The sequence below is a fragment of the Siphateles boraxobius genome, unplaced genomic scaffold (assembly GCF_051911475.1).
Source record: "Siphateles boraxobius isolate OS27281-9 unplaced genomic scaffold, OSU_SipBor_1 61, whole genome shotgun sequence".
Classification (NCBI taxonomy): domain Eukaryota; kingdom Metazoa; phylum Chordata; class Actinopteri; order Cypriniformes; family Leuciscidae; genus Siphateles; species Siphateles boraxobius.
In genome coordinates, this window is record NW_027509188.1 from 9919617 (window position 1) to 9946162 (window position 26546).

Below are 26546 nucleotides of genomic sequence, written 5' to 3' on the forward strand. Positions count from 1 at the left end.
AAGGATCAGCATCAAGACGTTCACACAGAGCTGCAAAACACCTTGAGTTGAGTGCATTTGTCTTTATATAGTTAACAGTTTTCACAGCAATGCTCATGACCTCATGCAGTTCTGGTGACATCTGCTTTGTTGCAAGACTTTCTCTGTGCAAGAAACAGTGCGTCCACTTTGCTTCTGGCGCTCGCTCTTGGATTTGTTTAACAACACCTCGGTGTTTTCCCGTCATAGCAGCCGCGCCGTCTGTGAAAATACCTGAGCAGTATTTCCAATCAAGACCTTTTTTCAGTGAAGTACTCATCAAGGCAGTGTATGACATTATCTGCCGCTGTTCTCGTTGGAAGTTCTTTGCAAAATAGCAGATCTTCACAAAGATTACTGTCCATGCAGTATCGGACAAAAACTAACAGTAACGTGGCGTTGCTTATGTCCGTCGACTCGCTTGCCTTTATTCGTTCCACGAGTTGGCACTTAATGTCATCGCTCATGTCAACAATTCGTCTAGCCACGGTGTCATCGGAAAGTGGTATTGACTGAATTTTGGTTGCAGCTGCATCACCTAGTAACTCTCTACACATATCCAAAGCACTTGGCAAAATAAGTTCCTCGGCGATAGTAAACGCTTTCTTACTACGAGCAACACGAGCGGCAACCTTATAGCTAGCTTGCAATGTGACTTTTGATTGAGTTGATAACGATGTTATGACTTTTTGTTGAGCCTGAAGCCCATCTTTTTTCCTTAGAAAATATTATTTTGGCTTCCCAACACAGCCCGGGTGTTTTGAGTTCAAATGTCTCTGCAGCTTTGATGGTGAAAATGAGAGAAAGAGAGAGAAGCAGTGGCAGACTGAGAGAAAGAGGGGAAAGCAGTGGCAGAGGAAGATTGAGAAGCAGTGACAGAGAAAGAGGGAGAAGCAGTGACAGACGGAGAGGAAGAGGGAGAAGCAGAAACCGAGGAAGAGGGAGAAGCAGCGGTAGAGCGAGAGACAATGGTCATGGCAGAGAAAGATCTTCATCTGGCTCTAGTGGTGCCACCAGAAAACCCCTGTAATCTGCAGTGTGTGTGACTTGCCTCTCTGCTTCGTTCCAAAGCGAGATTGCTTCAGTCGCTGGCATGATGGTGAAAATTTGTAATCCTTAGCTCTGAATAGTTGCAAATAGTTGTATGAACAGTTTGTCATTTGGATTTATATAACCACTGTAGATACTACATACTTTTTTGTTGTTTTGTTTTATTCATATGTTCAAAAAAAATTTATACACTGTTTAATTTTTTTTTTTTTTTAAAGTATATTCTGAGAATGTTTTGAATTAAAAAAAATAATAATCAAATTTTGTGTGTTGTGAGATCAAGTAGTAAAGAAGTGTCACCAATGGAGCATGGGAATCCCCAATGGAGGAAAAAATGACACCTAGTGATCTTTGTTGTTATAGCAGCTAAAAGTCTCACAGAATCTACAAGGTTTGTGATATCAATTCCAAATTTGGAACACAACTTGTATATATTTTTTGCATTAAATTCCTAGCATTTTTAGGGTAAAACCTATTTTGGATTATATATTTTTTCATAAAATAAATGTTTTTATTATAGACCGTTTTTATTATAATCATCTTAAATTGCTATAACTTTTGATTTATTAATTTTTTTCAACTGCAGACACTTGTACCATAAACCTCCAAGTGTTCTCTTAAAAACAAGACCAAAATCAAGCTTCTATTAAAAAGCATTCCAGATTTACACCCATTTCAATTTGGACATCCCCTTTTTAAGTGTGAACTCAAAAAGGGGGGTGACAGTTAAGGGGTTAAAAAACGCGGCGCTCCCATTGAAAACAAATTGGAAAAACACGCCAGCCGCGTGAAAAAACGCTTTGGTGGACACACGGCCTTAGTGTCATTGGCCCTGAAATACCCTGTAATTTTTTTCTCGTTGTTTGACTGCCAGTTGGCAGCTTGACTTGTTATTTGACAAAAAAAATCTGTTTATGTCGCTGCTTTATGTTGTTATTACAGAGACGCTTCAATCTACCAATTTATTTTATTGGTGGTAGGTTATGAGTGATACTTAGACTGTCTCATTAAATGTTAAAAGGGTCAACCATTTAATTAAGAGACAAAAAATAATATCTTACCTTAAAAAGGAACAGGCTCAGATTGATATTTCACAGGAAACCCATCTGACTGAAACAGAACATTTGAAGCTCAGACGAGGACGGGTGGGTCAGGTTTTCAGTTCTTCCTTCAATTCTCACAGTAGGGGAGTAACAATTTTAATTCATAAAGAAATTAATTTCAGGTTTGAGGGTATGCTAAAAGTTACAGGAGGAAGTTATGCTTTATTTTAGGCCAACTTTTTGGAGAGAGTCCTTATCGGAAATGTGTATGCCCCCTAACACATTTGAACCTACTTTTCTTTTTTGAATTGATTGCCAATATATCATAATTTCTGTTATACTACAGGGCTGTTGAATGCTTGATTCTGGTTGGTTGAGAACGTTCTAAGGTGTGCAATTATTTTCAGGGAAACGCACGGCTAAAGTAGTTTCAGGCAGGTTTGACCGCATTACAGTTCCATATCACTGCGCGTAGTTAACCGTAATAACGGAAAATAGGATACAATTCATAACAAGAAAAAACATACAGCCCCATGCGCTTTATCTGCAATTTTCGTCTAACTTCACAATCAATGGACACATACAGTTTAATTTTAATAAATAAAGTATATAGGCCTATCTGTAATAACAGGGTTCCCACTCTTTTCTTGAAATGATTTTCCAGGACTTTTCCAGGACATTTTCAAGACTTTTTCAGCTGCTACAGTGCGAATCAAGTTATCACAACTATGGCTGGGCGATATACCAATATTATCATATCGAGATATATTTTGAAACAGATGATATTGTACCTATACCGTTATATCTGTATTATAGTTGTGCAAAGATTGTTGTCTTTCACAATGCCACCTGCTTTCCTCTACCTGCAATGCCACACTACTAAAACAGAAGTTATTCTCTACTTTAGTTCATGCACTGCTATTTTACTTGCTGATATCAGTTTAAAAGTCCAAACTCTCACAGTCAACCTGTATTCGCAATCAGTCACTAACGTTAGAAAATATTAACTATTATCGGACTTCTTAAATTAATTGCATCTGCTCGCACCAAGGCACATTACGCACATTAACTGGGGGTTTTCCTTTCACTCGGTTTTAAATTTGCACTGTCTTCCTGACATCGTCACTAACTCCTGCCTATGAAGGACAACAACACAAATTTGAAAGTCTAATACTGCTTATATTGACTGTTTACTCAATAAATTAGGCCTACTTTTCATACCTTAGCTTTTTCATATCTTTCATATTCTGTATTATACTTACTGTAGGCCTACACAACACATTACTGCTTATTTCACATAGTTAGATGCTAAACTGCATTTTGTTGTTCCAGTATTGGTCATTTTAGGTTAGTCCTGTCATCCAGAAACAAGATTCAGGGTAGATGACTAGACTAATATCTCTCGCTAGCACAACAATCATATTGAACCTGAAAAATATTTATTTCTACCTCTCAGAGATAAGTAGTACTTATTGTTTGCTAGCTACCTTTTTAGTCTGACTTTTATGTAGCATTACTATGATACATTTATGCTTACCACTTAAAATCATTTTATTTATTAATTCAGCCATGTTGAATTCAATTAATTTATGTTAACAACTGTGTTCAAATGAACATGCAAGTCTTCTCACTGCCTCTGCGGTCTGTGTATCTAGCTAAAAACAGCATGAACGTTGGTGCTCTGTGCACATACACAGTATTTTGATAGAGCTGAATTCATGACGCTTTTCTCGTTCACAAGTTTTTTGTTTCTGCTGTCGGACAATAGAACAAGTATGAAATACTGACTGGATCGTGGCCCAGTAAGACTACCTGTTACCCGCCGCTATCTCGAAGCTGTCGTCGTGCTAGCTACGGCTCCACTAAAACCAAAAATATATTTCACGCAAAGGTATGAATGACGACACGCCCACAGCTCTCCACTGCTCCTCTGTCACTCAACAGAGAGAGTGAGAAAAACCTCTCACTCAATATACTGCGATACAGCAACACTCTTTAACAGAAAGTTGCTAGCTTTGGCCCTTCTTTGGATAAATAAATCCTTACTTGGGTCTGAAAAATCGATAAATCTAGCAACAAAGACAGATGAAAACACTGGGAAGCAGAACTGTTCTGAGGAAATATGATTGGTTGGTAGCATCACCAGACCTTTTGAGTACGACTTGTGTTGTGCAGCTTTTTTTTTCAGACTTTTGCAACTCCATTACTTTGCATGCAGTAATTTCCCCATTCACTGGCTAGAAATTGGTTATAAAAAAACCAATAAAACCTATATTTTTGATTACAATACTTTTAATAAAGAAAATATATACATTTTGTACTGTACTGGCCACAATCTTTAAATGTTTTTTGCCCTCCACATGGCTTCGACAGTCTGCAAAACACACACTCACACACTTGTTCAGCAGGTCTGCTGCTGAACATGATTGATAGATTTGCTAAGAAAAAACACCTCCCAAAACTTTATTTTTCTTTTTTTCACCTAGACTACGGCTCGAATTTTTCCACAGTGAAAGTAAACTTACGCGTAACGGTTCACATTTACCAAAAGCTGGCAGGTCCGCTCACACACACACACACACACACACGCACCGCTGTCTTGCTATACTTGTGTGGACATTGTATTGACTTCCATTGATTTTACTATGTCTAACCCACACACTTTCCCTAAACCTAACCATTACTTGCACATGCCTAACCCTGACCTAAACCTAATTCACACCATACCTCTAAACCTAACTGGTAGAGTTTAATCGCTTGTTAAACATTGTGTGGACCAGGCAAAATGTCCTCACAACTACAAATGTCCACACAATGATGGTGGCCTGTCAAAGGTTGGTCCACACAAGTATAGCAAGACGCACACACACACACACACACAGTTTACCTTTTTAAGCCCAACTGCAGCGAATGGGGAACGGGGTACAGAGAGTGAGGCAGAGCAGTGCCATTGAGTAGAGCGGTACCGCCATCTGCTCTGTCTGAGCTAAAATCAACCAATCGTCGATGTAATTGAGGATACGAATGCCCTGAAGCCTCAGAGGCACTAATGCTGCATACATGCATTTCGTGAAAGTGTGGGGAGATAAAGCTAGGCCAAACGGAAGAACCCTGTACTGGTACGCCTCGTCCCCGAAGGCGAACCTCAGGAACTTCCTGTGTTGTGGAAGGATGGAAATGTGGAAGTGCGCGTCCTTTAGATCTATCGTGACAAACCAGTCCTCGGATCTGATTTGTGACACGATCTCCTTGATAGTGAGCATCTTGAATTTTAGCTTCCCTCACGAGCGATTCAACAGGCGCAGGTCTAAAATTGGACGCAACCCCCCATCCTTCTTTGGAACGATGAAATATCGGCTGTAATAAACTGACTCCAAACTGGGAGGAGGAACCCGTTCTATAGCCTCCTTTTGAAGGAGCGTTTTCACCTCTTGTTCCATTACCAGAGCCTGCTCGGGGCCCACCACTGTGGGCAGAACCCCTCTGAATTTTGGTGGACGACACCTGAATTGGATAGCATAACCCTCTTTTACTGTCTGCAGGACCCAATGAGATATTTTTGGAAGGCCCTCTTATTAAAATTATAAAAGATGATTTGGAACGTTGGTTGTATATCTTGGATGGGAAGAATTAATCTCATTAAAATGAACATCCTAACCAGAATATTATATCCGAAGCAAATGTTACCACTTTGGTTTCCAATGAAGAATATTCTTGATCTGGAAAAACGTTTTTCATAATTTCATTTGGCAATGGAAAAAACCTAGAGTAAGAATGAAGATCTTACAACTGCCATCCCAGGTCTTCATCACGGACAGCAAACACATCTGCATACTTCAAAAGTAGTACACAGAGCCTTGCTTGCTTTTCTGGAATACCTCCCATATGCAGTCTACTTAACAGATTACTCAGGTCAGTATCAGACTCTGGTTTATCTTTCTGGTCAACTCCCTCTTCTTTGTGGTCGAATATGCTTTAATCACGGCCGGAGGATCTCAAGCATTTCTCAGAGAATCCCAACAGGAAAAGGAACAGAGTCGGCGCCACAGCAGATCTACTGGAGGGGCATTGGGTCATCGGCGGGGGGGCACAGCCGTTTGAGAAATATTTTGACGCAGTGGCGACATCATAGTCCAACACAGCAGAAATGCTATAAAAACATTTAATCATAGGTGTAATTTGCGGGTGGGTCATGTGCCCACCACTTTTTGCCATGGGTCGATATTGTCCCAGCCAGGGGCGTTGCCAGAATTTTATTTTTGGGGAGTCCTATATATATATATAGCAAGAATTTTATATTTACAGGCCTATTCTAATGGTTCATTTGTGTCTCAGATGTCAACCTCTGACTTAGGTCTGTCTGATCACCGGGCTGTCTTTTTTAATTTGGAATTACCTGTCATGAACACTAACACTTCTCGCATCATAAATTATCGCAATTGGAGATCTATTGAGCCCTCTGATTTTTCTGATTTTATTGACTCTCTTTTAAACTGTGACTCTCTATCTGATGATCTGGATGACAACGTTTCTGTACTGAATTCTGTACTGTTGTCTGGCATGGACACGCTGGCTCCCTTGAAATCACGATCTGTTTCTTTTGCACGCTCCGCTCCTTGGTACAATGATGATCTGCATGCTATGAAGACTTTGTGTCGCAAAATGGAGCTTAGATGGCGCATATCAGGTTTAACTGTACATCACCAGGCCTGGAAAGACAGCTTACTCAAATACAAGGCCGAAATTGTGTCAGCTAGATCTGTTTATCTTTCTCAGATAATTGTCAGCAATCAGAGAAACCCTAAAAAACTGTTTCACTCAATCAACAAGCTGCTTAAAAATCACAGCCTCTCTAATCTTCCTACTTCAACTCACCTTTGTAATATGTTTTTGGAGTTTTTTACCACCAAAATAGACAATATACGCAACCACATTGTTGCCACTCATACCATTGCTGCCTCCTCCTCAAATACTTTTGCATTTTCTGGTGTCTCTCTCTCTAACTTTGCAATTCATGACTCCCAGTCTCTGTGTAATACGGTTTCAAAACTGAAAGCCTCAACTTCTAGAGTTGATCCGATACCATCTTGTCTTTTTAAATCATGTTTTGATTCCCTCTCTCCTGTTGTTTTGAGAATTATCAATAACTCTCTGTGCACTGGAGTTGTGCCAGCAGCACTTAAAATTGCTGCTGTCACCCCTGTACCAAAAACTAACAACATGGACTTTGATAATCTGAATAATTTTCATTCCATCTCTAATCTTCCATTCCTCGCCAAAATTTTAGAACAAACAGTGGCTTCTCAACTACTTTCTCATCTTTCCTCTAATGATCTTTTTGAGCCACTTCAGTCTGGATTTCGGAAACGACACAGCACTGAGACAGCGCTGGTCAAAGTGACTAATGATTTGTTAATGGCTTCTGATTCTGGCCGTCTATCTATACTGATTCTTCTTGATCTTAGTGCCGCTTTTGACACTATAGATCACTCTATTTTAATCAACCGCTTAGAGACCATCTTTGGAGTTTCTGATTCTGCACTAGAGTGGTTTAAGTCCTACCTCTCTGGTCGTAAGCAGTTTGTTGTGATGGGTGATTGCAAGTCTGAGGTCGGTGTGGTGCACTCTGGGGTTCCCCAGGGATCAGTTTTGGGCCCGTTACTTTTTAGTATTTACATTTTTCCATTTGGCCAACTTTTAAGAACACTTGGTCTTAACTTTCACTTTTATGCCGATGACACTCAGATCTATATACATTCAAAACCTGATGTCAAAATGCCTGTGTCTTTTCTTTCTCAATGTTTTACTGAGATTGAGAAATAGATGTCTGAAAATTTTCTCTGTCTAAACAGTGATAAGACTGAAGTGATGCTTATTGGTTCACCTCATCAGTTGTGTAAAGCAGAGTCCATAACCTTAAGTGTGGATGGCTCTGCTTTGAAATTGCAAACTAAACTAAAAAATCTGGGGGTGATATTTGACGCCAATTTAACATTTGACCATCATGTTCGTAACACAGTCAAAACATCATTTTTTCATCTCAGAAACATTGCCAAATTACGCTCTATGTTGACTTTCTCTGTGGCTGAAAAGTTAATCAACACTTTTGTTTTTTCACGTATTGATTATTGTAATGCTTTGCTGGCTGGAGTTTCTAAAGCTACCCTAAGTAAATTACAGTTGGTACAAAATTCGGCTGCTAGGGTTCTGACTGGGACCACTGCAAGGGAGCACATCACACCTATCCTGGAAAAATTGCACTGGCTTCCTGTTAGTTTTCGTATTGATTTTAAAATTCTCATGCTCACCTATAAGGCCTTGAATAACTTGGCCCCTCAATATTTGTGTGAGCTCTTAACCCCCTACACTCCTACACGTGCTTTACGATCTTCTGAAGCTGGTCTTTTAACTGTCCAAACAACACGGCTAAAAACTATGGGTGATCTGGCTTTTTTCTTCTTTGGCTCCTAAATTGTGGAATTCCCTGCCCTCTGAGATTAGGAATTTAGAATCCCTTAGTGTTTTTAAATCGTCTCTTAAAACTTACTTTTTTAGGGTGGCTTTTATGTGATTCGTGTGATTACTGTGTTTGTTATTATATTGGCTTTCTATTTTTATTGCTTGTTTAGTTTTTACTGCCTAGACTGTTGTGTATTTTTCTAATTTCATTATTTTTATGTAAAGTGCTTTGAGATGCTACTTTTAAAGGCACTATATAAAATAAAGTTTATTATTATTATTATTATTATTATTATTCTGGTGTGTGCGGTGATGCGGTGGCAACTCGTGTTTGTAAGGGTGGCGCTGGCAATAAAGCAGTTGACGATGCTGACTCGCGATCTTCAGTAGTGAACGCGCCAGAGACGAGGGCATGGTGGTGCAGGGACGGGAAGCCTCCAGGGCGGGGCTGGTAGCTCGGGGAACCAGGGTGGAACAGGCTGTGGACATGGCCATGGTGGAGCAGGCTGTGGGCGTGGCCACGGCGGAGCAGGCTGTGGGCGTGGCCAGGGCGGAGCAGGCTGTGGGCGTGGCCAGGGCGGAGCAGGCTGTGGGCGAAGAGGGCTTGACACTGGAACCAGTGGCGAAGAGGGCTTTAAGCTAAGCAGGACCAGCGGCAAAGGAAACTCTGCGCTGGACAGGACTGGTGCAGGATCAGTAGACACTGGCTTTTCTATGTGTTTAGTTATGTTCTGTGATCTTGTTTCCCCCTGGCTTTGTGATTTTGCTTTAGTCCTGTTAGTTTTTCCCGCTCCTCGTTTGTGTTCAGTTTCTTCACCTGTGTTCAGTTAATTATCCCATTAGTCCCACTTCTTTTAAGCCTTGTGTTTTCCCTCAGTGTTGGTTGGTCGTTCTGTCAGGTTGTGTGCAGGTAGCTGAAGACGAGGATGCAGGAACTTCAAAGTAGTTGATTTATTTACAAAATTAACTTCAGGAACATACAAGAACAAAATAAACTCCAGGACTTCAGGGTAAACACAACCATACATTGACGACGACCAACAAACACTGAGGGAAAACACAAAGCTTAAAAGAACTGGGACTAATGGTATAATTAACTGAACACAGGTAAAGAAACTGAACACAAACGAGGAGCGGGAAAAACTAACAGGACTAAACCAAAATCACAAAGACAGGGGGAAACAAGATCACAGAACATAACTAAACACATAGAAAACGTGACCACCAACTCTGGCTGTTGAAATTGTTTTACCTAGTTCAACTTCATGTACGCGAGTGAAGGCTTCTCTCCATACGGATTCCAGCTTTCCTCCTAAAGTGGTGTCAAACTCAGTCAGTGCAAACTCTCTGCATCTCTGAGTGATATTCATGCCAATGATACCAGGGTGAGTTGGGTCTGGCTCTGCAGCATCCCCATCTCGGACTATCAGAAGCCCCCACTCACACTCAGGTATAGCTAGCCCCATCACTTGGATGTCCAATTCAACATACCAACATTCAACATTCTTTTAACTCAAAAGTTAAGAGTGTAATTGATGATATTGCTCCTGTGAAAGTCAGGAAGAAGAGTGGCAGACAAAAAGCACCTTGGAGAAACTCAACAGCAGTGCAAAATATGAAAAGACAATGCAGAAAAGCAGAGCGCATGTGGCGGAAGACAAAACTTGTAGTCCATTATAACATCTACAAAGACAGCATCCATGCTTTCAAACAGACTTTCTTCTCGAATATTATAAACAGCAATATAAACAACACACGCACTCTTTTTACTACTGTAGAGAGACTGACAAACCCCCCAAGCCAGATTCCCAGTGAAATGCTCTCAGAGAGCAAGTGCAGTGAGTTTGCTTCTTTCTTCTCTGAGAAAATCAATAATATCAGAAAGGTGATCAGCTCCTCCTTGAGTTGCGCTGGGGTCAGGCAGATCAGACAACAGCACGAGAAAGTAGCCACTATGTCTGATTTCGAAGAAATTGATGGCAAAATTTTGGAAGAAACCGTACAGCACCTAAAAACATCAACCTGCGCCCTTGACGCACTTCCCACATCTTTTTTCAATAATGTGTTACACAGCTTAGAAGCAGATCTCCTAGAAGTGGTAAATGCCTCACTTCTCTCTGGGAGTTTTCCGACCTCCCTGAAAACTGCTGTTGTCAAGCCCCCCCTGAAAAAGAGCAATCTGGATAAGACCATATTAAACAACTATAGACCGATCTCAAATCTTCCTTTCATAGGCAAGATCATTGAAAAAGTTGTCTTCAATCAGCTGAACAAATTCTTAAGCTCGAATGGATACTTTGACCATTTCAATCTGGTTTCCGACCGCACCACAGTACAGAGACCGCGCTCATAAAGATAATAAATGATATTCGCTTAAATACTGATACAGTCAAATTATCAGTGCTGGTACTACTCGACCTCAGTGCTGCATTTGACACTGTCGATCACAACATACTTCTTGACAGGCTGGAAAACTGGGTCGGGCTTTCTGGGATAGTCCTAAAATGGTTCAGGTCATACTTAGGAGGCAGAGGTTATTATGTGAGTATAGGAGACCATAAGTCTGAGTGGACATCCATGACATGCGGAGTCCCTCAAGGCTCAATTCTTGCGCCACTCCTATTCAACCTGTACATGCTCCCAATGAGCCAAATAATGAGAAAGAACCAAATCGCTTACCATAGCTATGCAGACGACACACAGCTCTACTTATCCCTATCGCCTAACGATTACAGCCCCATTGACTCCCTTTGCCAATGCATTGATGAAGTAAACAATTGGATGTGCCAAAACTTTCTTCAGTTAAACAAAGACAAAACTGAAGTCATTGCGTTTGGAAACAAAGATGAAGTTCTCAAGGTGAACGCATACCTTCAGTCTAGGGGTCAAACAACTAAAAATCAAGTCAGGAATCTGGGTGTGTCTCTGGAGTCAGACCTCAGTTTCAGTAGTCATGTCAAAGCAATAACTAAATCAGCATACTATCACCTGAAAAATATTGCAAGAATTAGATGCTTTGTTTCCAGTCAAGACTTAGAAAAACTTGTGCATGCTTTCATCACCAGTAGGGGGGATTATTGTAATGGACTTCTCACTGGCCTTCCCAAAAAGACCATAAGACAGTTGCAGCTCATACAGAACGCTGCTGCTAGGATTCTGAGCAGAACCAGAAAATATGAACACATCACACCAGTCCTCAGGGCTTTACACTGGCTGCCAGTTACATTTAGGATTGATTTTAAAGTATTATTACTGGTATATAAATCATTCAAGGGCCTAGGACCTCAATACATTGCAGATATGCTCAGTGAATATAAACCCAACAGATCACTCAGATCACTAGGATCACATCGGCTAGAAATACCAAGGGTTCACTCTAAGCATGGCGAGTCTGCTTTTAGCTACTATGCCAGCCGCAGCTGGAACCAGCTTCCAGAAGAGATCAGATGTGCTCCTACAGTAGTCACATTCAAATCCAGACTCAAAACACATCTGTTTAACTGTGCATTTACTGAATGAGCACTGTGCCACTGTTCGTCCGACTTTTTGCACTGTATTTTATTTTATGTTTTAATTATTCTGATTTCATTTGATTATTTCTGTATTTTATCTTTTATTCTAAACTGTTTTAATTATTCTGATTTCTTTTGATTATTTTAATTTCTTCTATGTAAAGCACTTTGAATTACCATTGTGTATGAAATGTGCTATATAAATAAACTTGCCTTGCCTACCATAGGTATGGCAGGGGTAGCTTGTTCGCTGCAGTTAGCCACTCAGAGGTCCAGTGAAGGTCCTTGTCTTCTCTGTGGAGGTTGTCTCTGAAGAAGCTTTCTGTGGAGGTTGTCTCTGAAGAAGCTTTCTGTTAGGGTACTCACATTACTTCCTGTGTCTAGAAGACACCTAACTGGAACACCATCAATGTGAATTTCAACTTCAGGGCACTTGCCAACTGCACGCTCCAAGAACCGTTCTTTTGTTAATGTGCTACATCTTGAGGCTTCTGGTTTTCCTCGCATTGCTCAGCTAACAGCAACGGAGGGACCCTGTTTCCCTGTAAAGCAGTTCATCACAAGTTTTGCAGTTCCCTGTAAAACTTGTGATGGCAGTGGACTGGCCTTTGGAACTACGTGGTACGGGACACTGTCTAGCTACATGTTCCACCCCTTCACACCTTAAACAGATGGTTTGGCCATCATCTGTATACTTGGGCTTGACCTTGGGCTTTCCACTCTGGCTCTCACTTGAACCAACCTTTTGTACAGTGAGTTCACAAACTGCTTTAGTGAGTTCTCCAATAGCTTTACCCTGCTGAGTGATTATTTTTACTATCTCCTGCAAAGCCAAAGCCATGTCACCTTGTGCAACTCTGACTGGATTTGAATGTTCTGACATCTCCCCAGAACATGTACTCACGATATTTCGACTCCTGGACACATTAGCACCACAGGGTCTGTCCTCCCCAACCCACCTCATGGGCTCTTTACGGACGTCAAATTATGTTATGACGTCATCGGACTATGCCGCGCTGGCGCAGTGGACTGAAACCCGGTGAAACCATATGGTGTCTAAATGTGGGGTACTCAAGTTTTAGAATAAAAGACAAACCGTAATTTGATCTGTGGTTGTCTAGTTTATTATGTTATGTTTATTGAAATTAGTTTGTATAAAGTTTGTTTTGTTATAAGGTGGAGTTATATATTTGTTTTGTTTAATGGTTAATACTATATCCCCTTATGACACGTACCTATTACTGGTGGTCCCCAAGAAAAGGGGCGGAGTCTGGCCTTTAAAAGCAGCAGCCAGACTCCAGAACAGGACTTCGAGCCAACGTGCTACTGCAGAGTCGTGAGCCATAATTATTTTGTATGTTGTGGATACAATATGAGTTTGTGTACATATTCATCTAGTTTAATCTCTTTGATTTACTTTGTTGTTTAATTTTTGTTGTGTTGTTACTTTGTTTTACGGGAACGTACACTTGTATACATTGCTGGATTTTTGGACTTTCGGGCACTTGTAAATAAATACCACCATACTCTGAAGAGTGTTACGGGTTGAGCCATCATTTTGTTAAAAATTTTTCAGACTGTAACACGTCCGCAGTAGACTCGAGGTGACCCAGTTGGACCTGCCAAAGGTCTACTACATCACACTTTCATTATAAGCAGAACACATTTTACACATTGGGGAAAACCAATTTAGTCAATAAATCAAGAAGGTCCAGACTTTAAAACTCTTGATTCTAACTTACTTGGCCTTAAGAAAAATAAGTTATTGTAATTGTTTAACTATAGCATTTGTTACAATAAGGTTTTAATTACAAGTAAGATGGCTCCTCATTACCATGCTAATGCCAATGTTCACTTTTCTTTATTTTTTTATTTTTTATCTATAGTATTTGTTATGAAAAATAGCAACACATTTAGAAACTATAGCTACAACATGCCATAATTGTGTTATAAATCTTTAGTGAAAAATCTATTCCCTTAACAGATTATCTATTATAAATTACAACAGTAAGTCAAAATTTGCCACAATAAAAACAATAGAACGTTATCAATTCCAGTAAAGAGTCTTTTTAGTGGCTGTTTTAGATCATGTTCAACTTTCTCTATAGCTGTTAGGAAAATGGCAGACTCAAGGGAATCCAATTGCAGCTTTTATTAGAGTAGTCAAACAGGCAGGGATCAACACCAGCACACAGGGCAATGGAGAAAAGGCAGGGACAAACCAGATAACAAGCAATTATTGTTGCAACGGGCAGGCGGTGAGAAGCAAGGTCCAGTAACAATCCAAGTTGAGGTAGGCAGAGAACGATCAGAAACGGGGTACACAGTCCAAGGTCAAGGTTTATTTGTTAAAACTTGTAAGCCATGTAAAGAACAAATTAGTTTCCATTAAACATTCAATATAATACAATATTTAGTTCTACAGTCTATTCTGATTCATCAGAACAGTTTCACTGATGATCCTATATAAACCCCAAACCCAGGATAAAGTGTGTGAGTGAATGTGGTCTGGACTGTGTGTATGAGGCTCATTGTGTCAGAGACGCTGTAGAAGGACAGAGTTCCTGCACTGTGATCCACATACACTCCTATTCTCCTGCTGATGGGCTTTACAGGGAGTTCAGTCTTTATCTTATTGTGTCTGAATGAGTAACTAGAGGGAGAGCAGGACAAACTCCAGGATTGATTATTATATCCAAACACACACTCTTTGCCCAATCCCTTCCTGCTGATGCTCTTATATGATACTGATATATATACAGCACCAAGCACATCTCCACTCCACTCAATCTCCCAGTAACAGCGTCCACACACACTCTCTCTACACAGCACCTGCTCATAATAATCAAATCTGTCTGGATGATCAGGATACGGCTGTACAGTGTTAATGTTAGTAATCACTATGTTACTCTCAGACAGACGGAGGCGTTTATTCACTGTATTCAGATCCAGAGTGAACTGATGGGAATCTGATGGAGAGAAAACACATCAGAATCAGGAATTATGAATCTGTCAGATATTTTAATGTATCTGAACTCTTCATGATATGCAATATATCAGTAATGTCTCAGTACAGTTTACCAGATATCCTGTGCAAACCATCATTTACATGATCAACTCTAAAACTCTTCTGTATGTTCTCTTTCACCTTCTACAGGAAGAACATGAACACACCCAGAGTTTTTCTGCTTGTTTTCTTAGTGACTTACATTGTAGGAAGTCGTTTCTGGTTCTGGGAACAATGTTGGTGAAATTGACTGTGGAAATCAACAGACATGAAGAGTGTGATTATCATGTCAAGAGAAAATGATCCCTGCATCCGTTCCTAAGACATTTCTAATATGATCTTCTACATGATTTGAGATGATGGAGGATAATTTCTGAGAGCAGAATCTCCAGGACTTTACCTCTGTTAGAGATCTGCTTCTCTTTGCAGAAATCCTCCAGTTTGTCTCTCAGCTGAAGGACAGATTCTCTCACGCCATCAAAAGAGGAGAGAGAACTGAAGGGATTGTCATTTACGTCTGTAGATTCAGGAGGAGCTGAGAGAGACTGGAAACTCTACAGAAAACAGAAATCAAAGCTCATCACCTCCACACTTCATCAATAACCTGCACTACTGTCAGATTTGTGTGGCTCTTGTTGATCTTACTATTACTAAACAATAATTTAATTTGGGCTAATTTAACTTTTAATAAAACACTAAGTTTCATTGAAAAAATCCTATGCTACTGTTGTATTATTGAAGAAATAATCCAACATTTCTCTACTTATTCTAAGGATTGTCCATTTATTTTTCAATGAATACATTGTGAAAATACCGGTGAAATAAAATTGATTTGAATTGTGTGTCTAGAGATTGGCATTATTTAAAAGCACACTAAAATAATTTTGACATGGAGTGAATATAGAGTGATGTTTTTTTGTTAGTGATCGGGCAGCGAGTGTTGAGGAGAGAGAAATGCTCAAGTCTTAACAGAAATAAAACTGGACAATCAATTTACTAAATGGGTTTACTGATACTGATCACTTGTAACTATATATATATATATATATATATATATATATATATATGTTTTCTTAAGAGATTTCCAGAGCTGAACTGCATTTGTAAGTGCGTCTCTTTCAAAAGAAGATGAGCAGAAGAAGAGTCTGACTGATGATTATATAATAACCGAACACACAGATCAACACTTCAGACAGTGGCTCATTCTGCTCTCATGAAATGTTTCTCTGTGAGACTCTTGGTCAAGTCCACTATGATCCTGTTCTTCTAGATCTCTGTTACCTGCAGGAAATGGATGTGATCTTTAGTGTGTGAAAGCTGCTCCAGCTCAGCGTCTCTCCTCCTCAGATCATTGATCTCCTGCTCCAGTCGCTCCAGTCGTTCTTCAGCTCGACTCACTGCAGTCTTTTCCTGATCTCTGATCCGCTGTGTCGCCTCAGAGCGGCTTCTCTCAATGGAGCGGATGAGCTCAGTGAAGATCCTCTCACTGTCCTCCACTGCTGTCTGTGCAGAGCGCTGTTACACACACATCACAATCACACAGTGTCTTCAGTGAGTCCTGACTGAGACGTCTCAAACTTCTCTTCTTCTTCAGACTCACCTTATGAGACGCCACAGCCTCTCTCAGCTGCTGAAGATATTTCTCTCTCTGCTGGATCCTCTGCTGGAACGACCTCTGCGTCTCCTTCAGCTGTTTCTGCACCACAAGTCAGTAACAGAGATGTCAGTTTAAACTGCTGTCACTTTGGTCTAGTTTATTCTTCGTTTTGTGCCAGAGCCCTAACACTCCTGTATTGTCTTGTCTTTGTGTGAGCGTACGGTCTCTTGTCCGTGTGCCTTGTTTCATGTTTGAAGCGTGTTGTTTGGATTCCGGCACTCATGTCTTATTTGGTTTCGGTTTTGTGCCGGGATTCGGACATTCATGCTCTTTGTGTTTGTATTCTGATGTGAGTTCACAGGATGAGCATTTGTCCACTCTGTCTTGTTGTGTTCCCCTTGTGTCCTGCCCTGCCAGATCCTATTTGCCTAACCAAGTCATGCCGTGTCCAGTTGCTGATCTTGCCCCCCGTCCCCCTAATAAAAGCCTAACTAATAAAAGCTCTTAACTTCTGCTTTACTGAGTCCTCGCTTCATCCCTTCCCCTCACCTTGACAAAATCAACATTTTAAAAGTTAAATCCAGTAACAGTAGAATAAATAACCAATGGCTGTAGGTTCAAACTCATTAAAGGGATGATAGATTAGTTTACACCATCGTATATGAATTTACATGAAGCATAAGGCCTCTTTTACACTGCAAGCATAAGTATCATAAAAGTGAAACTGACACAGATGTAAAGCTTTGCACTGACTGTTTCTGCTGCGTAGAAGAAGTTTTATTTATATAGCGCCTTTCCATAGCTCAAAGTCGCTTTACATTGTACATTTCAAATACATTTAGATGCCCACACATACATTACAGTCACATAGGATACATATAGTCACATTATCCAAAATGCATGTTAAATAGATATGTTTTTAATTGGGTCTTGAAAGTAGCCACAGATGGGGTATTATGTAGTGTAAGAGGTAGCAAATTCCATAATTGAGGAGCATTAATACTAAAAGACCTTCCACCTACAGTAGACAACCGGAAATGAGGGATGGACAGTAACAGTATTTCTGTTAATAACTACCATCAGTTATAAAATGTTGATCGGGGAATCAGTCATTCTAATTTACATGACGACGGGCATCCCTTTTCCATCAAAAGTTTATTTTGAAAACAGAACAGAAGCCAAAGCCTAAAGTGTAGCTATAAACGACCGAGTTCATATGGACTGAGACAGATTTACAGATTACGGTGTTTTTGTCTGCCATTGCATTTAACTTGACGGAGATAAATTTTGTAAACAACCGGTCAATATTTCCATTATTTTATGTTACTTCATCAAAGTCCGTTTTACAAAAGTTTGTGGTGGTAAATATGTTTACGGTAAATTTTTCCATATGTTCTGTTAAGTTTAATGCGGAGCACAAATACACTCAGCAGTGAAAGTCCACTTGCAGCTTCTGTTCATTTTTGCTGACGTCTGCAGTGTGAATGATGTTACCTGATCATATGGGTGCCAGTATAAATAGTGTCAAATTTAATTTATCAGTGTCTATTTTAAAATACATACCTGTTTCTCTGTCCTCTGAGCTGCAGCCGATACAGTGTCATGTTTTTTATGTTCATTCATCACACACAGCACACATATACACTTCTGGTCAGTGCGGCAGAAAACCTCAAGGAGTTTATCATGTGTTTGGCAGATCATCTCCTGCAGTCGTCCAGTGGCATCAGTCAGATTGTGTCTTTTTCTTTTAACAAAACTCTCATGTTGTTCAAGGTGATTCTGACAGTAAGAGTCCAGACACACCAGACAGGACTTGACGGCTTTGCGTTTTCTTCCAGTACAGACGTCACACTGCACATCTCCAGCTCCAGCGTAACAGTCAGCAGGAAGTTTACGCTTCTTCAGTTTCTCCACCACTTTAGCCAGCATGGTGTTTTTAGCTAAAGCAGGTCTTTGACTGAAGGTCTGTCTGCACTGAGGGCAACTGTAGACTCTCTTCTGATCCTCCTGATCCCAGCGGCCTGTAATACAGATCTTACAGAAACTGTGTCCACAGGGAATGGTCACTGGATCCTTCAGGAGATCCAGACACACTGAACACAGGAACTCATCCTGAAACAACCTGGCTTCTGCCATTTTACTGCTTGAATACAGAGACACAAACACACAACAGCTCAACTTCACTTCAGTTTCAGTTTATCTGAACTGAAGAGTTTCCTGTTTCCTGGTTCTGTGTTTGAGTGATGTGTGAAAAACATGTGTCTGCAAATCTGTAAAGCAGGTTCCCGACTCCTGGTGTAGTGGGTTTCTGTCTGCTTGGTTTTCTTCTTAATAAAAGAGTTTCCACACGATGATGCAGTTGTCATGTGATTTACTCTCGGCTTCTCTCAGTTTCTGTATCAAAATATAACAGAAACCCTTCAAACACCTCTTACAAAGAGAATCTCTGGTCCGTGCCTCTCATCGCTATGACATCCCACGAAAGAGAGAGGGCGCCCTGAAATTGCATCAGCTTTACCCTCACGGTTACATTACATAGTCAAAACTAGGTTTATTCAGACACCTTCAACATTTCTCACATTATCAGAGTTTATTTCCTATAGTTTAGAAAATGGTAATAAAATATGACAAGAATTCAGATTTATCAAATCAGTTGATATTTCCATGGTTTTGGCCATCCTTCTGTCAGACTGTCTCATAAATGAATTAGGCTGAATATCTGTCAGCTGTTAAATTTAACTACACAATTAAATAATACCAATTTAGGCCAACCAATTACCAAGCAATGCCCTTATTTTGTTCAATCTGTGGTGTAAAAAGGTTGCATTAGCAAATAAAGAAAAAACACTTAAAATATGCTCAGGTCAAAGTTTCTGAATCCTTTTTGGGCTCACATTTTTATATATTTTACTGGTAGTCCACTGTATGAAGAATTTTTTAGAATAATATTTCAAAGTTTACTTAATTTTAGTATCCTCACTTACATAAATTAACTATAGTGTCATGCACCCACTAGCAAAAAAATGCATTCAATAAAATTATATATATATTATATATATATATATATATATATGGTAACACTTTATTTCGATAGTCCACTTTAGACATTCTACTAACTATAAGTAACTTTGCAGCTACATGTCAACTAACTCTCATTAGAGTATTAATAGCCTGTATGCTTATTATCTGCTAACACTTTATTTTGTTGATCCCCCAACAGATATTCTACTGACTATAAGTAACTTGGCAACTACAAGTCAACTTGCTCTCCTAACCCGAACCCTAACACCTAACCATAACCTAACAGTCTACTGCCAGTCTACTACAGCCTACTAATACTCTAATGACAGTTAAATGACATGTAGTTGAAAAGTTACTTATAGTTAGTAGAATGTCTAAAGTGACTATCGAAATAAAGTGTAACCGGCATATGCTGGATATCTGAGAAATGTATTCTATGCTTAAAACAACGGATCATCAAGCATCATTGAGGTATCGATAGTATCTTCTTGACGGGACGCTGTCACCTTACTTCAGGTAAGCATCGCATTAAGTCAGTTTCGTCTGTGATATTAGCATTAAGAAATTCCATGACATATGGTTAGACAAAGGGTGTATGTTCGATCTCAGATTCGGATACCCAGATCAATAAAGGCCAGATAAAATTATTAAGCTCACTCAAGCTTCGTTTCATCTGCGCTTCACAAAGTTTCCTATAGCCATCGCAGCGTCTTTTGGGGCTTGACGTGGTCTATAAACGTATTTTGCTTATGCTAATGAAGCAAAGTTGCCATCATAAGGCAGATCTTCTGTCAGACGATTATGCTATTTCTGAAGAAAAAAAAAAAAAAAAAAGGGCACGAATGAAAGTTTGCAGTGAAAAGACTCGGGAATTAGGATTGCTAACCTTACGTAAAATCAAAGGCATAGATAAATCCTCTAGCACCTCCAGATAAACACCTGCCTATTACCTTGCTCTTTCTCGATTACTAATTATCTCTACCTACTATAATCCCTATTCTTTATATACATATTCTGCTGAAAGCCGTGTTTTATCTGCTCTTACGGCTTCACGTGTCTGGGGATTTCAACTCAAGAAATGTAATATTTCGATCCTGCTGTGCTTTTCTTCTATTATGCTTCTCACCTATTTTCTTTAATCTTCTTTAGCACTCTAAGAATGACGGCCAAAGCTCCGGCGTCACCCTAAAACTCAAAAAAAATATATATATTTCCCTTCACATCTAGATTTAAAATTCTTAATCCGCCTAGAACTTCGGAGCACCTCCTTCTAAGGCCTGACTCAGGACTCCTTTATCTATCGTTATTAAAGCTGCGGTCTATCCCCCTCTCCCTATACCGGCCATTTCTTCAGAATTGGGGCAGCTACTACTGCAGCTGAACCAGGAATCTCTACACCAGCTATTAAGATCATGGGCAGATAGTCTGTCCTCCGCATCCAAATCATATGCAGACCCGATTCAAAACCATTCTTGAAGCTCAGCAAGCTCTCCAGTAATAAATCAGGTAAATGCCTATGCAACTACTGGTGGTGGTGTTATGCTATTTCATTCTCATTACCGGCCAATGAGTCATCGTCCATGCGCGACTAGTGGACTGTCGTCTATGTCAGGCAGTGGCCTGTCCCAGTGAGGCCTTGTCTCTATGTGGCTGTGTAAAAAAAAATAAAAAAGCGTACGATACACGTTCAGCGTGGTCCACTGTGACAGTGTAGCCAAACATGGCCTTGTCCCGCGGCCTCGTGGCCAGTTATGGTAAAGGTTTGGTTCTGCCAAAGTGGCCAGACTGTCTTTGCCACGGCAGCCCGAAGGTCCATCTCCGTCCTGGCCATCAACCGGACTCCCGAACTGCCGGTACCGTACTGTAGTCAGCGGTCCCTGGTGACCCTCCGGGGGTGGACTCCAGGACACCAGCCAGCGCTCCCTCCCTCGTTTCACCATGTATCTCTAGCGTCTTCCTTTCCTCTGTGTATTCGCCAAGATCACACTTTGGACTCCACTACCCTGCTCACCTCATTCCTGTACATTTCTTATTCAACAAATCACTGGTCATCATCCATCGTTTTCTCTTGTGTCTGTGGAACAAGTTGGGAAGAGAGAATTTAATTGTATCAGAAGTAATTTTAAATGTTCACTTTATGTTTCTTTATTAAACTTTTAATCCTGATTATGGATGAATTAGTTTTACTCTTCATTTACTATTTGATTATCAGATGCCTTATGACGTAATATCAACACACCAAAATAAAAGTCCTGTTACACGTTTAAAAAAATCATATAAATTAACATACAGAAAACACATTCAAATGAGAAAAAAAGATGTAATGTAATGTGAAATTATCAAAATTATAATACCAAATACAGAGCATTTGTGATTTTAGGGGTGTTTTCGACTAAGGATTTTCATAGTCGAATCTGATTCGTTAGATTTTGCCGTAGTCGACTGATAGTCGAACCTTTTTTTTTTTCTTTTTTTCTTTTTTAGATAGCAGCTAGACGTTCGGTTGAATAACTGTTCGTCTGTTATAGGACAACTCGCTCTACGTTTATTTAAAATGAACAGCAAGACAACTAGAAGTGAATGTGCTTTCCATTAAATGAATCCTTAACAAAAAAAACAAAAAAAACTTTGCAATGAACGTGCTTTGTTTTAAATAAATCACACACAGTAAACAAAACCTTAACAAAAAAACTTTGCAATGAACTTTGCAATTTAGACGCGCAAATTGCGTGCCGGTGCGGTGAGACGTACATGCTCGAGCAGATTCGGCTTGAAGTCGTTCATCCTCGGATGCGGCGTCACGCGCTGTTACAAAAAAAGCCGTGCACACAGCCAAGTGAAATGGGGTCTTGCCGGTCTTGCGCACCCAACGCGTCATTTTTTGCCGCGCCCACCTTCACTCTTGTGCGGACGCGTCTGGTATAAACAAGGCTTTACTCCGTGTCAGTGCGCGCTCTGATCGGTAAAGGTGCACAGACCTCTCCCGAATCATCTCCAGCACTCAGCTTCCGAAGCAACACTAACTCCGCCTCCGTTTCCCTCGTAAGATGATATTACTATTTAAAAATTCTCTATGATAAAAAAATGTTTGTAAAAAATATTTTAATAGCACGGTTTTGGCGGTTATAGAGTTCTAATGACGGTGATCAACTATAACCGTCGGTCTCACGTTATATAATAACTCACACCCCTATTGGTTACATAACACTTCCCTACTATTCGACTATGAGCTTCATAGTCGAATCAGACCTCTCCGAATCGAATCCTTGAATCCTCGACTATTAGAAGTCAGCCCTAGTTAGATATCATCATTAGATGATTCAACAGTAGGGAGAGGAAGAAGTAGAGGAAGAGGACAGAGAGGCAGTGGATCAGTGGGATCTAGGCGAGGAGGTGGACGACGAGGAAGAGGAGGAGAGTGAGAGTCAATACAACGACGATAAAGATGCCCGGCAGCTACAAGAGCTACATACAGAATTTATGCGTCTGTATTATTCAATGTGAGGTCACAGTATAAATGATAAATAACCGAAAATATCAGATAACATAAAAATTGAAGTAGAATTAGCTATGCAAACAATGCAAGAACAATCATATGCTCTATTAAAATATTTGTATCGAATTTATAGCTTACAAAAGCAAACTTTTTTAGCGCCTTCTCTACTTTACTCAATAGCTGCTATTCAAGAGCCTGTTTAACTTTTAACTGTAAATGTTATTCTGTCTATATAATAAAGTAAACATGTCATGATCCTGTATTTCTTTCCCTTTACTCTGTCTCCCCCTTCTGGACACATACATGTACATTCGCTGATTACCACACCATTCATCACGCACGCATCTCACTCATTCATTACGCTCACACATCTCTCTCATCACTCCCAGCTGTCTCCACTCTCTACTCGTTAGCATGTCATCCTTTCCACACCTGTTCTCTCTTTCTCTAATTATCTCTGCATCTTTTACCCCTGCTTTCCCCTGTCTCTTTGCCAGATTATTTTGTGAGTAATGTGTATGGAGTTTCTGTGCACTTACCTATCATTCCTGTCTTGTCTTGTCCTGTCCTGTCCTGGAACTTGGAGTGTTCCGCGGAGTTTGTTCAGCCACACTGTGTTTGCCACTAAGTTGTGCTTGTTACAGAGTTCCTACCCGGCACCCGTCCTACATTATCTGGTGTTCCCTGACCTCCTGTGAGTACCTGGGTTGACTGGCACCGCTCCAGTGTTGTCTACCACCGTGACCGTTCTGCTGTCAGCACGGGGAACCCATATTTGCTTTCTGTCATCCCTGCTCCGTTGGAGGACTCTCAGTTACACTTAAGATTGTACTTTCAGTTCTAAATCCTCTGGACAGCATTTTTCTGTTAATTAAAGACTGTACTGCTGCATTTCGCCTTTGGGTCGTCCTTCTCACCTTATCACAAAACAACCAAGCAATTAAAAAAAACCTTGTAATTAAGACTGTAACATTGACTTACCTGTCGAGGAGAAAGCAGGCAACTTCAGCATCTCTTTTGAATTCTTTCCTGCATTAGCTCTTTCCACCGGGAAAAAGCAATCCCGACATTCACTCGTGTTTTTTGTATCCTCCGGTCACGTTTCCTTTTACGATTATTTTTGGTCTGTTTTGGCGAAGAGGATTTCTTATCCAGTGGCTCGGCATAGGTATGGTCCGCCATTAAAAATAAAAAGTGACAAGCGCCTCTCACTGCTCCGCTCCTCCGTTTCTGCTGCTTTCAGTTACGTCAGGCTGGCTCTGAACGAAAACGCGTTGGCGTACTTGTCCCTCTCTGCTATTATAGTTTTTCAAGATGGCGGAAATACATGCAAGCCTCCTTGGACTTACCCGTTCCATGTATATAAATATAATAAATTCTTCGTTTACGAGGATAAATCAGATAATTGGCAGAGGTATTTGTACACCATTGGGGACATATTTATGAATAAAAATATTGATTTTAGATTATACATTACCTAAAAAAGTTACTTACAGTCCCTTTAAATAAAAAGGCCTGTAAAGGATTACAGTGACCGTCTGAATGGTAAACTTACATTAAAATATTTTAAAATAATTTAATCTAATGATATAATAATGAAATCTTGTTAACATGTCCCTGAGCTATCTTAAAGGTGTAGTTCACCCAAAAATGAAAGTTCTGTCAGTAATTACTCACCCTCATGTTGTTCCAACCCCACAAGACCTTCGTTCATCTTCGGAACACAAATTAAGGTATTTTTGATTAAATCTGAGAGCTGGATCACTCCTCCATAGGCTTATAAGGGATTGAAACTTGCCGGCCCCGAAAAGTTATTAAAGACATCGTTAAAATAGTCCAAGTGACTACAGTGGATCAATCTTAAGTTTATCAAGCGACGAGAATACTTTTTGTTCGCAAAAACAAACAAAAATAACAACTTTATTTCAATTATTCATTTCCTTCTCTGTGGGGCTCTAGTCAGTTAACGTAGTGTGATTGCGTAGAGCTACGTCACAGGTAGGCTCACTATTGGTCGACGCTGGTCATGTGGGTGATGCGTGTGACGTACAACAACAGAAGGACTACGCTATTACACTAGTGAACTGACTCGAGGCCCACAGAGAAGGAAATGAATAGTTGAAATAAAGTCGTTATTTTCGTTTTTTTTTGTGCACAAAAAGTATTCTCGCCGTTTGATAAACTTAAGATTGAGCCACTGTAGTCACTTGGACGATTTTAACAATGTCTTTAATAACTTTTCGGGGAACAAGTGTCAATCCCTTAAGAAGCCTATGGAGGAGTGATCCAGCTCTCAGATTTAATAAAAAATATCTTAATTCCGAAGATGAACGAAGGTCTTACGGGGTTGGAACAACATGAGGGAGAGTAATTACTGACAGAATTTTCATTTTTGCGTGAACTATCCCTTTAATTAAAATTCGAGTTTATTAAACTCAGATATCCTTTATTGAGAATTGATTTACAAACATAGTGTTATTACATATAAATCCTGCTATGAAATAACAGATACATACTGAAAAGTAACAAATCCTTCTTCTATAAGGATTAAATAGAAATGATCATATGGTCTGCCTTTGATCTTATCGGTAATGTCTAACTCAGAGATGGCAGCTTCGGTCCTGGAGGGTCACTGTCCAGCAGACTTTAGCTCCAACCCTGAAAAAATTCACCTGCCTGTAACTTAGTATACAGCCTAGTTATCTTGAAGACCTCGATTAGCTTGTTTCAGGTGTGTTTGATTGGGGTTGAAGCTAAACTCTTGCCTTGTCCAAATACCCACACTTGCGGTCTTTGCTCTAGACCACTTGTCAACTTGTATGACATTTCCTCTATTTGGCTCAAGTGTTCGAGTAGGTGTAAAGACTGCATGTGTGTAGAACTTTTCATCACTCGATGGGACACACTTATAGTATTGCAAAAAATGCTAGTGTTTACAGAGCTTTTATTTATTGTATTTTCAATACTTTGCATTTTAAAATAAACTTCTACATGCCTGTTCAGTAGTCGCTATGTAACTGACAGAAGAGACAAATTAAAAATTGTGGTGCTTCTAATTAAGTGATAAAAACAGTTGCAAATGTTGTACAAAATAGGCCTACACATACCATACTAATCTTTGCACCAATAAAACGTGCAACACTTTGTTTTTACTACCAAATTAAATTTATCTAATTATTTTAAATTACAGTAGAATGTTTTCTTCAACATGTCGCGATTTCGGGGCACATCATTTTCCAAACATAATCCATGATGGGATACGCTTAGCCTCAAATACCGCTCCGAAGTGGTATTCAAGATAGTGTGGGCTTAGTGTGCATTAAATGCACTGCGCTTTGGCATT

At 40.0% G+C, this 26546-nt stretch overlaps 2 protein-coding genes and 1 long non-coding RNA gene across 4 annotated transcripts in view; all 3 read right to left on the minus strand.

Moving 5' to 3' along the window:
• LOC143718332 (uncharacterized) overlaps positions 1–26546 on the minus strand; it is a 249635-nt gene that overhangs the window by 45687 nt on the left and 177402 nt on the right. The window lies entirely within an intron of this gene.
• LOC143718419 (uncharacterized) lies at positions 4386–5069 on the minus strand. The gene is made up of 2 exons (XR_013196385.1): positions 4956–5069; positions 4386–4705 (listed from the first exon to the last, which is right to left on the minus strand). It is a non-coding gene; the product is annotated as an uncharacterized LOC143718419 (long non-coding RNA).
• On the minus strand, positions 14222–19532 carry LOC143718315 (E3 ubiquitin/ISG15 ligase TRIM25-like). The gene is made up of 6 exons (XM_077209372.1): positions 18250–19532; positions 16690–16785; positions 16371–16604; positions 15490–15643; positions 15292–15339; positions 14222–15051 (listed from the first exon to the last, which is right to left on the minus strand). The coding sequence occupies exons 1-6, from the start codon at positions 18820–18822 to the stop codon at positions 14522–14524; spliced, it is 1635 nt and encodes a 544-aa protein (XP_077065487.1). The 5' UTR covers positions 18823–19532; the 3' UTR covers positions 14222–14521.

Excerpts from the sequence above, each read along its gene's own strand:
- LOC143718315 (XM_077209372.1), bottom strand. The coding sequence starts at position 18,822 with ATGGCAGAAGCCAGGTTGTTTCAGGATGAGTTCCTGTGTTCAGTGTGT. Across the intron at positions 16,786-18,249 it reads CTCAGAGGACAGAGAAACAG|AAACAGCTGAAGGAGACGCA; the intron begins GTATGTATTTTA and ends CTTGTGGTGCAG. Across the intron at positions 15,644-16,370 it reads ATCACATCCATTTCCTGCAG|AGTTTCCAGTCTCTCTCAGC; the intron begins GTAACAGAGATC and ends TGTTTTCTGTAG.